We start from the raw sequence: 16,058 nt of genomic DNA, 5'->3' as shown, positions 1-16,058 counted from the left end.
GGTCTGTGCTACCAGAAGCCGAAGGCAAGGCATATTCCCCGAGCTCGAGCGGGCAGATCGTCTGGAGTGAGTCGCACTGTGCGATCTCCATTCGATCCGGCGCCTCCCCACGCCGCGTGCTTCCCCTCCGGTGTTAAGTCTCCAGCTCATCAATAGCCACATCCTCGTCATCCTCACTCGCCACGATCGCATTCGCTACCCTCCACACCTGGATCAGATTATCCTCCGCCGCACTACACATCACCCACGGATCATTCTTGTTCCAACTGAAATCACTGATGCGGTTCGTATGCCCACCATGCATGAACAATAACTCTGGAGGCCCGTCCTCGCTATCTTCTGGTGCTTGTTCCTCTCCCACACGACTCAGGTCCCAGAAGATGACTCGTCGGTCATATGAGCTCGAGCCGAGGATGGATGTTTCGAAAGGGTGCCATTCGAGTGTAGTCACGGATTCGTTGTGCCCAGCCAGAGAATGGAGTTTGTACTTCAGGTTTCGCAGGTCCCAGATGCCAATGGTGTGGTCGGCGGAGCCGGTCGCAACGACGCTTTCGGCCGCAGGGCTGAAGGCGATTGCGTTGATAGCGTCGCTGTGTTGGTCTGCGGGGGTGGAGACGGCGGAGCGGGTGTGGTCTTCTTGTCGGGTGTCGAGGATCTGTAAGGTGATGTCGTCGGAGACACTCCCGATAAGGGAGGGATGCAAGGGGTGGTATTGGACGTCGTTAACGACAGAGCTGTGGTGGGTGTAGGTTCGGGCGGGTTTGAGGAGGCGGTTGGTTGGCGAGAACTGGGTTATGTCCCAGAGGCGGACGGTTTTGTCTTCGGCGGCGGTGGCTAGGTGGCCGTTCCGATGGGGAGACCAGCTTAGACCGTAGCCTTCTCTTTCGTGGCCGTGGAGTTCGATCTGAGGCATGATTTGGCCGGTCGGGATGGAGGTGTGTTTTGACTTGTCCCAGATCATCACTCGGCCATCTGTACACATTGTCGCGATGATGTTTGGGTTCTGTGGTTGGTACCGAGCCTTGTTGACCTCTCCTGGGTGGTCAATCTTTTGGATGATGTTGAATTTGACCTCGATGGTTTCTCTGCGCGATGGTCCCCCTCCATAACCTCCAATCTCCCCCGTTTCTTCATCGTAGTCTTTGACGTCAGGCGTAACTCTGTTCGGAAGTTGGACATTGGCAATTTGGAGGAGATTTGGGGCGCCATTTGAGGTGTGTGTGCCAATTAACAGACGGTGTGTTGAGTAGTTCTTGTCAGGTAGCCTGCTGATGTCAGAAGCTTCAGCCTTGACTGCAGTGGGCAGGCGTACGATTGTTTATCTGGCAGCCATTGTGTAGTGAGCGTTGGCCAATCCAGAGCAGTACTCAGTATCAGGTCGTAAAGAAATGGTGCGTTCTTCTTCCATGTCTTGTATTCTAAGATAATATCAGCATTTGTTCTGTTCTATTCAACCAGCGTCCTCTGACCTTCGTTGATGATCTTCTGCTCCGTCTCTTCCGCTTCTTTGTCTTGTAAGTCACTCACTGTAGGTGCTCTTGTCAGCTGTATCTCTTTCAAGCGCGGTACGCTAAACATACTATCATCATCTCTGTCCGCCATTGTGCCAGGATCACAACGGAAGAAGGCTTCAGAAGGATGCGCTGTGTTCTTATGATGCTCTTATGGGCCAGATGAATACGATCATTTCAGGTAGGGTATCTTCCGTCACAAGGGACAGTTCATGGGGTTGTGGGATGTGTCAAAGCCAGTCTGTAGAGAGAACGCGTTTGGTCCGTGTAAATCAATTAGCTGCGCGACGCAGATGTGGCTAGCCTACTTTTAAGTTAGCTTCGTATAATGTATGCCAAGAAATCCTCATTATTCAACCAACTTGAACGGTAACCGTCACCACAAACTCAAAGCACAGCACCGTGCAAGCAAGCCATCCCCCTTTTTGGAGCAGAAAGCTCTCTCCTTCCACCCTTCCATCTCCTTCTGAACGCAAGGGCTCGTCTGGGCTCAAACAACTGCCCTCACTCCGCAAAGTCAAGCCATCAAAGCTGACCTACACCTACCGCCACCATGGGTGTCCCTAAATTCTTCCGCTGGATGAGCGAGAGATATCCGGCAATTTCTCAGCTCATAGCAGATAATCGCATTCCCGAATTTGATTGCCTTTATCTTGATATGAATCAAATCATCCATAATTGTACCCACAAGGATTCAGATTCGCCCACTTTTCGCATGACTGAAGACAAAATGTTCATCGCCATCTTCAATTACATTGAGCACCTCTTCGGCAAGATCAAACCTCAAAAGCTTTTCTTCATGGCCATTGATGGGGTAGCACCCAGAGCCAAGATGAATCAGCAAAGAGCTCGCCGCTTCCGTACAGCTCTAGATGCTGAGCAAGCACGAGAGAAGGCTATCAAGCAAGGTGTTGAGATGCCAAAAGAGGACGCATTTGATAGTAATTGCATAACACCAGGAACAGAATTCATGGCGAAACTGACCCAGCAGCTACGGTATTTCATTGCCAAAAAAGTTTCCGAAGATGTCGATTGGCAGGGCGTTGAGGTTGTATTGTCAGGTCATGAGGTTCCGGGTGAGGGTGAGCACAAAATCACCGAATACATTCGTCAGGCCAAGGCGCAACCTGACTACGACCCAAACGTTCGACACTGTCTGTATGGCTTAGATGCAGATCTCATCATGTTGGGTCTGCTTAGTCATGATCCTCACTTTTGCTTATTGCGCGAGGAAGTCACATTTGGCCGCCAGGCGAGCAAAAAGTCCAAGGAGCTGGAGCATCAAAATTTCTACTTGATGCATCTGTGCGTTGTTCGCGAATATCTTGAATTGGAATTTCAGGAGCTCAAAGAGGATGGTGTTTTGGAGTTTCCTTACGATATGGAACGAATCATCGACGATTTCATCCTCATGGCTTTTTTTGTTGGAAATGATTTCTTGCCGAATTTACCAAATCTGCATATCAACGAAGGCGCTCTGGCGCTGATGTTTAAAAAGTACAAAGAAGTGCTCCCCAGACTAGGCGGCTATATCAATGAACATGGGGTAATCAATCTGGAAAGGCTGGGAGTACTGTTGGATGAGTTATCAGATGTCGAGCATCGCTTTTTTGAAGCAGAATATCAGGACGAAAAATGGATCAGGTCGAAGAAGCTTGAAAGCAACAGCGACATTGAACCGAAAGCTGGCAAACCAGTGAAGTCAATAACGCCAGCACAGAAAGAAATATTGAAGCAGGTGAAGACGTATGTCATGGCTCCTGCAAACGACGATCATGATACCCGCAAGCCTCTGGACCTTAGCCCGACTTTGCCAGCACGCGATCGCAAGTTTGTCCAGCAGCTGACTCTGGATCTTAATTTAAGGTGGAAGACGGCTGAAAATGCTAGCGGCGATCGGTTCGTTCGTGTTGAGTTTCCGCAGGACCGCAAGGATGATGAAGACTCAGATGATGAGGAAGGCCACCTTGCGTTGATGAGAGTCTTGAAACAATATGACCGTGCAAGAGTTGAGGAGTCCACTGCAGAGCAGGCGCAAGAAGCCATGCAGAAGAAGTACGACCAGAAATTCGTGCAATGGAAGGACAAATACTACCGAGAAAAATTCGAGTGGGGCCTCGAGAACGAAGAAGGTTTGCGGGAGCTGACAGAAAACTACGTGCAGGGCCTACAGTGGGTTTTGTTCTACTACTATCGCGGTGTGGCATCATGGCCCTGGTTCTACAGATATCACTATTCGCCCATGATATCGGATGTGAAGAAGGGGCTCGGGGCCGACATGAACTTTCAGCTTGGCCAACCTTTCCGACCATATCAGCAACTGATGGGTGTCCTCCCCGACCGTAGCAAGAAGATTGTGCCAACCGCTTACCATGAGCTGATGACATCCCCTGACTCACCAATCATCGATTTCTATCCTCGTGATTTTGAGCTTGATATGAACGGCAAGAAGATGGAATGGGAAGCAGTGGTCAAGATTCCCTTCATAGACGAGAAGAGACTCCTGAGTGCCATGGCGACAAAAGACCACCTTCTTACCGCGGACGAAAAGCAGCGCAACGGTTTTGGGATCAGTCTAAAGTTCACATATTCACCAGATCTGGATTTTACCTATCCATCTCCTCTGGTTGGCGTTTTCCCAGACTTGACTCATTGCCATTGCGTTGAGAATGTTTTTGAGTTGCCGACCATGGACGGGCTCGAACCATACGTGGGTTTGGTAGAAGGTGTCAAACTGGGCGAAGCTGCCTTGGCTGGCTTCCCGAGCTTGAAGGAGTTGCCTCATACTGGAAGTTTGGGTTTTCATGCGGTGAATGTCTTCCAGCAGGACAGCCGCAATGAGAGTATGATCGTTTCTGTCTTGGACACTGAGCGGCGGACAAAGGCTGAAACGGCCAAGCTCTTACTCAACAGGCGTGTGCATGTTGGATATCCGTTCATACAGGAAGCCAAAGTGGTCAAAGTATCGGATGAGCTTTTCGACTACTACATGCCAGAAAACACCCGCGGCCAGGTTCATGCGTCGAACCATACACCGGCAGAGATAGCAGAATTTCACAAGAAGGCTGAGCGGATTGAGAATTACTATAGCAAACGACTCGGGATGCTGACCGGTGAAGTCGAGTCGTTGGTCCATGTTGAAATGCTGAAAGGTCTCCGCAAGCTGGACGATGGATCAACAGTGAAAGACTTTGCTCTCCTTCCTGGGGTAGAAACCATACACGCAAGTCAATTAGTGGTAGAGTCTGTCATCAGCGAGGACCAACGCTTTTTGGAAAAAGCAGCGGTCTCGGTCGAGGAAGAGTTTCCAGACGGGACGAATGCTTTCTTCCTTGGTGAGTATGCCTACGGCAGACCGCTAACAGTGACTGGACATCAGGCAGGGAAGATCAATTGTTTGCTCAGCGTTACCAAAGCGAAGAAGGATGAATTTGGCAGGCAAATTGCGAAGGCTGCCGAGCGCTTGTCACCGTACACACCCTCTTACGCAGTGGCAAAAGCCCTACAGCTCAATGCATTGGCTCTATCGAAGATCACGTCGTCCTTTTCTGTCAGAGTGGACGGGGATCAAGTCAATCTAGGACTGAACTTGAAATTCGAAGCCAAAAAACTCAAAGTGTTGGGTTACTCACGACGTGGAAGTACTGGCTGGGAGTTCAGTCGCCCGGCGATAGACTTGATTCAACAGTACATGATCAAATTCCCCGATTTCATTGCTGCCATTCATTCGAATCCTCAGGGCGACAGGCTTGACGCAACCGCCTTCTATCCTGGTGATCCACAGGAGGCCAAGGCTAAGATCAAGGAGATTCAGAGTTGGCTAAAAGAGATCGAGTCGAAGAGCTTCGAAAGAGTGCCTCTGGAAGCAGAGCAGCTCGATTCAGACGTGGTCAAGCAGATTGAACTAGCTGCCGATGAAGCGGTTCGAACAGAACCACCGCAAACGCTCAACACTATGAATGGACTCCCGAGAAGTGCCTTGCTTAAACCTTCAGACGCGGCGCACCGCCTGGGTGGCCAGAAATTTAGACTGGGAGACCGTGTCATCTACGCGGCAGATTCCGGCAAGGTTCCGATTGCAACCAAAGGAACTGTGGTTGGACTGACACAGACCACTCGCGAGACATGGCTAGACGTGGTTTTCGATGTCTCGTTCATGAGTGGCACGACACTTGGCGATAGATGCTCCCCATTCCGAGGGTCCACCGTACCGACCTGGTCAGTCTTGAATTTGAGTGAGTGGCAATTGTTGGCCATGTCCAAAGCTGGGGCGACAAGGCAAACTTCGACGCATTCCTCGCCACTGACGATACCGGGATACGGTGCACCTGGAATCAACGGACGCGGCGAACTCAACGAAGCACAGGCTCCACCGGCTCTTCGCGGTGGATGGAGAGCTGCTGTTGCTGGTCAATCATGGCGAAATAGTGGCAGAGCTAATGGTTCTATACCGAGAGGTCGGGGTTCTTCCAGTACCATTCGAAACCACTCAGATGGTGATCTCCCCATCCGTAGCCATTCCCAACCATCCATCAATGGCAGTCGAGGTGCAGGAGTGAACGGATACAGTTCTAGAGCACGGGGCGGCAACACGACTTGGAGTGGCTACCCGCCTATCGATCGTGGGAGCGAACAGGACAGCGTGGTGCGGAACAACCCCCACTTTAGACCTCAACAGCATCACAGCGTGGCCCCTCCAGCCAGTCTCGATACTACTACCAGAGGTAGAGGTAGAGGTAGAGGCTCTTTCTGGGGTGGCAGGGAACGTAGAGGTGAATCCAGAGGTGAATCCAGAGGTGGACGTGGCGGAGCGGATCGAGGCTGAGCGTTGGTTGGTGGGTACTCGAAGGGGTCAGCCGACAGAGTCTCGCGGTTCAAGATCGGCTGTACTGTTGCCGCTGTCAGAAGCGTTCTCTCGCTTAATGTTAATCTGTGGTGTTCAGTTCAGGCGGGATCTGTAGATGTGTGAGAGATCGAGTGCTGCAATACATGGTGGCTCGGAGCAGCTTGTTGCCGACTACGACTATTGCGGGTGAGGCACTGCTGCGTCTTCCTGATTACTCGTTCGATCATCCCGACCCCAAGCTACAACCTACGGCCTACAGGTGCGATAGCTCTCTTAGTAATCCGTGCTCTGACTATAGATGAACTGAACTGCGAACTGCGCACTGCGCACTGCGGTCATGCCCAACCTCTCATCTGCTTCTGTCTTAACCAGCCTTAATGTCCTGCTAGTAGCTAGTGACCGACTCCACCGCCCCTGGCTCGTGTCAATCCTCTCACCTTGTTCTCCCACCCACACGGATTTTCCATCCATTGCGGTTCTTGCGCAAAGGCAAATCCGGGTATTTGTGCATACTAGCCGCTATTGACATTCCTCTTGCCTCTGGCCAACGGGAGTGATGCTCCCAGGGGCCTATCCTTAGCTAAACCTTGATGAAGCAAGGGCTCCCGCACGACGCCAATGCTATTGGATCGCCATTGGATCATGTTGAATAGGTTCCTGAAGAGGAACAAACTCTCTTCTGCACAGGCCAGACTGCCTCTCAACCACGTACAAATCACCGTCCATCCCGCGCCCTCTCTTCCTGCTGGCATTTACAGCTGGGCAGCAATAATGTCAACACGAGAAGGACGGATGCTTTCCCCTCTTCCACTAAGGCTGCATTGCTCCCACATGCTTCACCCTACCGCATACTCCGTGCTCCTAGCTACATGGCTTGCCGGCAAGGATCCATTTGTTCTAGCTCTGGTCTTTCCCACTGCTTGCTACTCTGCACCACCCCACGTTCTGGCATTCGATCACCTGATTCAGCTCGGCCTTTGACCACATCTCCGGATCTCGACAGAGGACTAAGAAGCAAAGGCCGCCGCCTGCTAGGCCTAGCCGAGCCGGGGCCTCCAACTTGCCAGATCGGGTGACCTCTGCTTTCGGCCTCGAGGGTTTCACTCTCCCGTTGACTCTCCGGCTGACTCTGCTGTGTACCCCGTCCTCCTTTCTGGCTACTCACGATCTACCTGATATCTTCTTGCCAAGAAGTGTGGAGAACTGACGCACGAGGCACCGCGCTCTCCAATCATGCAACTCGTCCTGTCAGGCCATCGTAGACCACACCCAATCCATCACCCCCGGAGCAGAGTCTTCCAGTATCTTCCTTGTCTCTGTCTATCATCCTCTGTGGGGTCATCACAATCCTTTGCAGGACACAGAGTACAAAGTGGCCATATTGTTCCTGGTGTTGTGCGATCTGGCTATCGCCGATGCACTCGCTGGAGGCAGGAAATCAAGGAATATGACATTCTACAGACCTCCTTCTACTACAAGCTAATTTAGACCCTACATTTCCCCGGTCTTGGAGGCCATTTCTTGCTAAACATTCAGAAAAGTGCATGTGTGAGCTTAATAAACAAGATACAGAGTTTTGTTCGTGCTGGAAGAACCTAATCAAACGACGAGCATATCCCATCAAGTCACGTGGACACCACGATGGATACTTCAATCAACTTGATCACGGCACAGATCTCATTTTTGGTACATTGTGGACCTCTTTTTCTTTCTGTCTGCCCTCTGCTACTTGGGGAAAGGTCTTCTTCACATGCTCCACCATGGCAGCCTTTGTGGCCACCGGGTCCCTTCTGATAGACCATGACCCTGGCACAGTTCGACTAACATACCACATCACATTTCAGGAAGGTCGCTTTGCCTTGATCCACATTCCTCTCGAGTATTATCCCTTCTTCCTACAGCCGATCCAGCGACTTCTCTTCGGCGAAGACCACGATGAGGATGCCTTCAAGATTCCTTGGCCATATCGACATAATTTCCTAAACGTCTCCATTACTCCTATCGAATGCTCCATCGTTTGCTCTAGAGATCTAGCAACAAGGTTTTTCCGACCACTGGTTGAACGCTTCGCCGATCTCCTTGGAGGTGGTGATCAGAGCGATCATGTCCAGATCTCCCCGGAAGATTTTGCAGTTATCCAGGTAGATGGTCAGGGCCTAGATGCTGGACAAAGAGTCCTGGAATTAACGTCCCCTCTGGCATTGGCTGGGATGTAAGAGTCCCACTTTAGATGCTATATTGAGATCACGAGCTGACTTGTATCTTCTATTCATGTAGCTCCATCTTCTTCCAAACTACTTACTTCTCCGACTACATTCTTGTCCCTCACAAAAGCATCCACACCGTCATACAAACCCTTGAACAGAGAGGCTTCACATTCTCACCTTCTGCAGCTGCATATGTCTCCCATTTGTCGCCTTCATCGCCCATCACGCCTCGACACAGTCATCACTCTTCCACAGGCAACCCGTTCGATTTTCCTGGCAGCTCAAGCGCACCAAGTACTCCTCCGGCATCGAACATCGATGAGTTGCGAAAGCAGACCTTCTCTAAGCTGAAACGTGCCGGTATAGTGCCTGACGTTGACAGGAGCATCCGTCTCCTCTCCTGTGCTGCGCGCAAGGAAACGAACAAGGTTCTTATTGCTCAGCTCCGTGATGACCTGCTCCAAGTCCTTCTTGCAACCTGTCCCGGAACGAATACTCATCATAAAAATGACAATCAAGCCCCCAAATTTTCAACACGCTTCCTTTCGCTCACCTTGACGTCCGAGGAACCAATCTCACTTCTTCTGGAATCATCACTCCTGTCCAACCCAAACCTAGCACTTGCATCAACCCTTCTTTTCTCACGATCATCAACCTCATACAGGTCGGATGATGAAGGAAGTCCAGGAGCAGGAAAAAACGTCCTCATTCCTATCACTCTTGACCTGCGCGATCTCCCTCTGGAGGCAACAGGCATCATATGTGGTGTTGCTGGTTGTTTAGCTCAAGTCACCACCCATAGCGACCATTATAAGGATGGCCGGATTCGCATAGACGACGACGGGAAGAATCTCAGCCCAAAAACTGTTAACACTGAATCCTTCATGAAACAAATCGAAGTAAGACCAGGTTCTGCTGGTGAGGCCGAAGCACAAGACAATGCGGTTGAAATATCCTTTCTTTCGACAGCACGAGCCGGGACAGTGATTGTTCGAGAAAGAGAATTGGAACGGGCGATCCGAGCTCTGGAGTTTGGTGCCGAGATGGTCAGCCCTCCTAGAGTGGGAAACACAGAGATTTGAAGTTGAGAGAATGATTCCACAAAGTAGATTGCTGTTTCCACGGGGCAAGCTTTGGGAAAAAAGAGTTGCCGCTTCTCAGAAAAAGTTAAGAAGTAAAGGCACTGAAGACTGGCCCTTGATATCTCCCTCTTCTTCATACTAGCATACAATCGCAGACAGACTAGACAGCATAGCACAGTACCGAATAACAGCTACGAAGATTCGCATTTCGCGACCGACAGACGAATGCAAGCGCGTATATGAAATCACCAGTTCTATGAGATGTTGATTCGCTGAGCGAGAGATGAACTCTACCTCAGCCAAGAAGCGAAACGTGACGTTCTCCAGGATCCTGCGTTTTGTGTTTGTGATCCATCTACCTTCTCATCGACGGCTCTTCGTCACCATTTTCTTCTTCTCCCTCTTCCCCCTTCTCACCCCGCCGGCCCTACCAACACCTCACCCACACCCGGGACGGGACGGGACGTCTTGAACTGCGAAATCAGCAGCGAGAATTTTACACCACACGTACATATCCATATGGACCTTGCAAGAATTTTGCGCAGCTCATCCTAATTGTCAATTGCGCCTTCTTACAATCTTATCTTACTTATCCTTATCTCGTTTCCCGCGCCCCCCTCCCCGTCCCCCGTCTTTTCCGCTGCCGTCCACGGGAGAAGCCGTCGATGTGGCAAATGCGCTTTTCGCATATCATGCAGCAGCAGCAGGAGCAGAAAGTCAAAGAGAGTCAAGGCAGGGACTATATGATATTACGACTCGTCTTCCGTTGCTATTGCTGAGCAGGAAATTACTTGGTGAAAATTTTTAGATAGGTAGACAGTCAGTCAGTCAGAGACACGCACAGAGAGGGGAGAGAGACACGATCTATATCTATATACAGTGGCTTATTATACACGAAAGAACTCCCTTTAGCTTAGCTTAGCTTAGCGAGCTGGGTCGAATCGAGCGTAGAAGTACCTACGTAAATACTCCAAAGTCTCGCGGGTCTCGGTCAGTGATACCTACCTACCGACTGCAAGTATCAAGCATCTGAAACCTGAAACCTGAGAGCTAAAAGTTGAAAAGTCGCCAGCAAGGAAGGTCGAGAAGGAGCTGCTATATTGGCTGTACAGCGTACAGATACGCTCACGATTATATATACACATACGGAGTACTCATACACAACGATATACATATATATAGCGAGAGATACAGAGAGATACAGAGAGAGAGAGAGGCACATCAGGCCCGGAAAACCCGGAATCCTTGTATACAGCAACCGAGTTTTTTTTTAAGATTACAACAAGCTGGATATAATACAGCTAGCTAGCACGAGCGAGTGAAAGGAATACTGTAAGTGGAAAAACCGGCAAGCCTGGATTTCCTGTCATGGCCCTCTCTCTCTCTCTGCGTCATCCGTGTCGGTGTCGATGTCCGTGTCGGTGAACGTCATCGAAGGTGATATGAGGCATCTACGCCCCAAGCGTTCTTGGTAAGGGGTAGAAATTTTTTCTCTCGGAAGGCTTCTCCCCGCGCTGTGGCAGGGGGTAAAGGGGGGGTGGGTCTGATGAAGAAGAAGAGAAAGAAAGAAAGAAAGAGAGGAAAAAATTAATAAAAATAGAATTAGGTGGAAATGATACAAGACTTCGGGCGGCTTTGGGCATCATTACATAACCGAGTCGAAGCTACGTTGCCGTCTGGACATCGGGAGGGGTGAGAGTGGTTAGGAATCGCGAGAGCGTCAGATCATTGGTGTAGATTTGTTCCATCTGTTTTTTTTGTTTGGGCTCGCTTGCGTACCTGTTCTAGATTAACAGATGGATCATGTGCATACCGTGACGTACGTACGTAAATACATACGTATATTCCTTCGGAGCCTATGCCGGCATGTATGCATATCCGGCCTCGACTCGGAGTCTTTACACAGTTATGCAAGCGAGATCACAATAACCATGCATGCATATTTGCATGCATCTTGCATTGCTTCACGCTGCGCACATCGCAAGCAGCTCAACCTCGCTCTTGAGTCCGGGGGAATACAACCAGTAACCAGCATCTGCACCGTTGATCGATTGATCGATCGCGTCCGTGATCATGCCCACCCTTGTCCGATGTACGTAGTAGTAAGCACATTAACCTTCATCTGCTTTGAGCCGTTGGCATGTGTGTGTAACCAAACTTCTTTTCGGTTAAACTTTGTTTGAGTCAGGTATACTTGCCTTTCTTCAGACGAGTAATATAACCCACTCTTACTCCTGCATCATGCTGGTCTCCCGTTAAAACATGTCCGCATCGCCCCATCAGCCTGAAATTAATGTGCTTGCATCGCGGCACCCGCCCTTCCCGGATCCACAATGATGGTTCAGCCGTTTAAGTGAATCGCCTATCGAATTCTCTGAGCACAGCCATGACGTTTGCTGCGTCGATTTCTAGTGCTGGTCTGCCTTCCACCATTATTCCTCCACCTCCATTTCCAGGTACACTGACGTCCACACCTGCTGCGCTGCCGTTAGACCCGGCCTGCCACTCAGAGGATGAGCCAATGTGATCAGCCGGAATGGCTGGTGTGGCGTGTAACCTCGGCAACCATCTTGCCATCTCGCCCGTCGCTTTCGTGTAGCCAGGATGGCGTGAGAGGGTGGTGTATGCATCTGCGCAGCTGAGTGTTATTGTTGGTAGTTGGGATACATTTTCTTCTTCTTCTTTTCCGTCTTCTTCGCTGTTGGTGTTTTGATTGCAAGATCTTGTCCTTCGAGTTGGTGCGGTGCTTCTCTTCGAAGCGTCAGCTTGGTGGCGTGGCCCGGTCGCTTGGCAGCATGCATTCCCGTTGGTGGCGTTCGCACTGCAGCACCCATTTTGCTGCTGGTGTGAGGGGATGGAGACAATTTTGCCTTTCTGCTCCCGGGATTTTGCAAGCGATTTGCAGAAGAGTGTGCTGTTCGGGTCGGAGCGGCATTGGAGGCAGGTTCCAGGCCCATTGATGCAGGGATCGGATGACGAAGAGGAGTACTGCTGCCAGCCTGATGGATTGGGGATGGAGACATCTGTATCTGATGGTGGAGGTGTGATGTGAGAGAGTTGAGATATGCGTGGGAAGAGCGAGGAGCTGCTTTGTTGTTCAGACCCTAATTCCAGACTTTGAGAAGTAGTGTGATTCTGATCGAAGGTGTGTCTCTGCTGGTCATTGCTATGACTGTTGATGTTATTGGCCTCGGCTTCTGCCTGCATCTGAGCACATATACAGGGTGTACCATCTGTACAAAATCCACAGGGGTCAACACTAGCGGAAGGGGAAGATGGTGAAGTGCGACTTTCTCTGGTGTTTCCGCTCTGCTGCATGGAGAAGGAATTTGTGAAGTCGGTCTCGAGGTCATCAAGTGGTTCCGCTTTGATGCGCTTGGAATTTGAGTGGTTGTGAGGTGGCGAATGTGGTCTCTTATTTGATGTTACATCTGCGTGATGAGCATTTGGGTCCAAGCTTTGCATGTTGATGACCTCCTGGATGCAGCGGCAATTGCTGATAGAAGAGCAATTGCCGCAACCCGTGACTTCATCACCATCTTGCGGCAGTTCACCCTGAGTTTTATCATTCGGAGACCTTGCTACTGTAGCTCGTGTTGCTTCCTTCGAACGTTGAAGCGCTTCCTCCTTCGCCGCACTCTCTATGGCGAGGTCAGCCTCGAGTCCACGGCATCTTTGCATCCAGAAATCTAAGCTGGTCCGATACTCCTCAACTTCCTTGTCCAGTTTGTCGATTCGTGCTCTCAATGCATTTTTTTCCTCCTCGTCCTCCATCTCAATCTTTTTGAGTTCTTCTTCCAATTCACCAACCCGCGCCGCCCTGCGTTCTCGAAACGCCTTTTGAGCAGCTCGGTTCTGTGCTTTTCTCTTTGTTGGTGGTGCATCTGTAGCGGGCTTTCGACCTGGCTTTGGCCGCGGTGGAACGACCCATTCTTTCGAGGTCAGAGAAGTTAGTGGAGAAGTAACGCCAGATGTTGCAGGGATAGCGGATAAAGGGTCGCCGGAAGACTTGGGAGTAATAGCTGTTTGGCTTGACTGCGCACTGCCGGCAGGGGCAAGCAGTGGAGGTGAGATTGCTATTGGTGAAGCTTGTGCCATCTTCGCTTTCTGGTTGACGAGAGCTCTGTACCCTGCATTCCGCGACTCATATGAAGTATTCCCGCCTTAGCTGATTAATACACAATAGTCCCATATACACTTGAACAAGAGTCTAATAACCGAGCTTTCGGAAGGCAGATTGCTAAGTCGACTGGCTCTGTGGCTCCAAAGTGGAGTGATTTCTATCTGATCAGATAAGATCCGAAAGCCGGAGCCGTGGGTCTTGGCTAGTTACTCCTTTGGGAGAAGAGAAGCCTTGGCAAGCTTTGTTCTCGTACTAACTAAGTAGTACTAACTACCTTAACAGTAGTAAGTAGTTAGTAGTAGTAATAGTATTAGTAGTTGCAACCATCATGTCAACGCACACTCCGTCTCTGAAATACTGGTCAGTACTGAAACATTATCCAATTCATATTGTGATACAGATATGAGGAGCGTACTGAAAAGCCAGATATTGCTCCTGACGCCGCGCTGCCCGGGTCTAAGCATACCATCCACTCATCCTGACATGCACTTTTGTACAGATGGAGCAGCAGAGCTGGCTATTTGCGTATCAAAACTTCTTCCCATGTACTGGGATACCTTCAGCAACTGGTTCCGCACCCGCTTGCATACCGCCAATGTAGGAAGCACCCCAAACACCTAGCAGACCCCACATACCTACCCTCCATCCACGGTAGAGTCCTTCTATACCCTGACCCTTTCGTGGCCTTCTGGCACTTCTCTCCATCACTGCAACTGCCTTGTTTGTCTTGGGTACCGGATTTCCTTCCTCTTTCACAATACTCCACATGGTCGGGATAATACCTCTATAGATCTGTGGGACTGGGACGATGGTCTCAATGGCCTTTCGCGACGATGAAGGAACAGGAGGTGCTCCAGGTGGAGCGGTCCAGGTGGCTATTTGAGCTCTGCGTAAGACCGTCTCGAATGGCCACCTTACTACTAGCTCGATGGCAGATAACGCAAACGTAGCAATGCTCCAGCTGTTTGGATTGAGAACAGGATCGATGTTGAGATAATTCTTCAAGATCAGTGGTGTCGAGGATGATATGAGGGCTGAGGTTGTAGACGTGAAGAAGGTGATGGGTAGCAAATGTGGCAAAATCAGATAGCTTGGAGAAGGTAATGTTTTGATAGTGGAGAGTAGTGACCTTGGAGAGAGACTGGCTGGAGTGAGTATCAGACGAGTTCGTGCAGCGTCTATCGGGCTGAGTAGAATTGAAGAGAGTGTTGAAGATGTTGTAGCAATCATAACGCTGGCGAGCGGAGCGGTAGATGTGAGTATAGCTGTACTTGGCATAGCCCCGGCAGAGGACAGGGTGAAGATATCGCCCTCGGGTACACCAAGGATTGCGGCTAGTAAGGATCTGAAGAAGGCTTCGAATGTTCGATAAAGGATGGTATAGACGAATGTTGTATTTGTTGCACGCCAGAGGGAAAGGGCGCCGCTATTTGATGACAGGGACGACAAGGCATCAACAAGAGAGGCGGGATCCTTGATGGAAAGTCGGTGGCTCAATGATGATTTGGATGGTGCTGGAGAATATTGATGCTTGTGACCATTCAAACGCTTCTGTGGTCGTCTTGTTCGACCTCGGGCTGGCGAGAAAGAAGAATCCTGTTCCGGAGGTGTATTTGAGGTGAAGAAGTTTGGCTCCTCATCCGAGGAATCCACAAATTCATCGTCGTGATATTCGAATGGTCTTTCCTTCTCTGACTCGGGCCCAACAGCTTGTTCTTCTTGCGCAGTGTGGACCTGTAGTATGAGTTTGGCCACCTCGAAGGGTTGCGCCATCAAGACGCTTGCATATTTCCATACTGCTTTATCAAGCAATTCTTTCACAGATGCTGATATTGAAGGAGAGGAATCTGGTAGATAATCGGAATAATCCAGGTCTCCGAACGAGAAGCTCGAAGATGATGTACCTCCAGCGGTTGACTTAGGAATACTGCTGGAGCTATTAGGCAGAGGCTCAGAGGCAGTTCCAACGATCGGAGGTACGTAATAAGGACGAAGGGGATTTGGACCCTCTCTCGAGGTCGCCATTGTAGAAGAATCCTCCCAGTGTCTCTACAGACTGTAAATGCTCTCTGGTTGATTCTTGCAAACCGAGATCAAAAGTTGGAGAGATGCGCTGCGGAGAAATTATTTCCGTGCATAGGATCATACTCTTCTGATCTCTCAATTCAAACTTTGTTCTTCGAACACTTTGTTAGGAAGACATCAAACAGAGCTTGAGTTGGCTAGTTATGTCAGGATGGAGAACTGTGACAGCGCGACGACTGCTCTCGACTGCCTCGGGAGTCGCTG

General features: G+C 50.2%; 5 protein-coding genes across 5 annotated transcripts; 2 read left to right on the top strand and 3 right to left on the bottom strand.

Annotated features, from left to right (window-relative positions):
* Window positions 1-133: 133 nt before the first annotated feature.
* Window positions 134-1,602, bottom strand: EPUS_03859 (Histone acetyltransferase type B subunit 2; the record flags this gene model as incomplete). The annotated part of the gene is made up of 4 exons (XM_007802165.1): window positions 134-1,265; window positions 1,313-1,418; window positions 1,470-1,526; window positions 1,581-1,602. The coding sequence occupies 4 exons, from the start codon at window positions 1,600-1,602 to the stop codon at window positions 134-136; spliced, it is 1,317 nt and encodes a 438-aa protein (XP_007800356.1).
* Window positions 1,603-2,064: 462 nt separating this feature from the next.
* Window positions 2,065-6,336, top strand: EPUS_03858 (uncharacterized protein; the record flags this gene model as incomplete). Its single annotated transcript, XM_007802164.1, has 1 exon — window positions 2,065-6,336. One exon carries the CDS (start codon window positions 2,065-2,067, stop codon window positions 6,334-6,336), a length of 4,272 nt encoding a protein of 1,423 aa, XP_007800355.1.
* Window positions 6,337-8,117: 1,781 nt separating this feature from the next.
* Window positions 8,118-9,646, top strand: EPUS_03857 (uncharacterized protein; the record flags this gene model as incomplete). The annotated part of the gene is made up of 2 exons (XM_007802163.1): window positions 8,118-8,569; window positions 8,635-9,646. 2 exons carry the CDS (start codon window positions 8,118-8,120, stop codon window positions 9,644-9,646), a joined length of 1,464 nt encoding a protein of 487 aa, XP_007800354.1.
* A 2,349-nt stretch (window positions 9,647-11,995) lies between these two features.
* On the bottom strand, window positions 11,996-13,744 carry EPUS_03856 (uncharacterized protein; the record flags this gene model as incomplete). The annotated part of the gene is made up of 1 exon (XM_007802162.1): window positions 11,996-13,744. The coding sequence occupies one exon, from the start codon at window positions 13,742-13,744 to the stop codon at window positions 11,996-11,998; it is 1,749 nt and encodes a 582-aa protein (XP_007800353.1).
* A 553-nt stretch (window positions 13,745-14,297) lies between these two features.
* On the bottom strand, window positions 14,298-15,794 carry EPUS_03855 (uncharacterized protein; the record flags this gene model as incomplete). Its single annotated transcript, XM_007802161.1, has 1 exon — window positions 14,298-15,794. The coding sequence occupies one exon, from the start codon at window positions 15,792-15,794 to the stop codon at window positions 14,298-14,300; it is 1,497 nt and encodes a 498-aa protein (XP_007800352.1).
* Between the last annotated feature and the right edge of the window lie 264 nt (window positions 15,795-16,058).

The sequence above is a fragment of the Endocarpon pusillum genome (genome assembly GCF_000464535.1).
Source record: "Endocarpon pusillum Z07020 unplaced genomic scaffold scaffold1533, whole genome shotgun sequence".
NCBI lineage: Eukaryota > Fungi > Ascomycota > Eurotiomycetes > Verrucariales > Verrucariaceae > Endocarpon > Endocarpon pusillum.
This window is presented reverse-complemented; position numbering and strand designations above follow the sequence as displayed.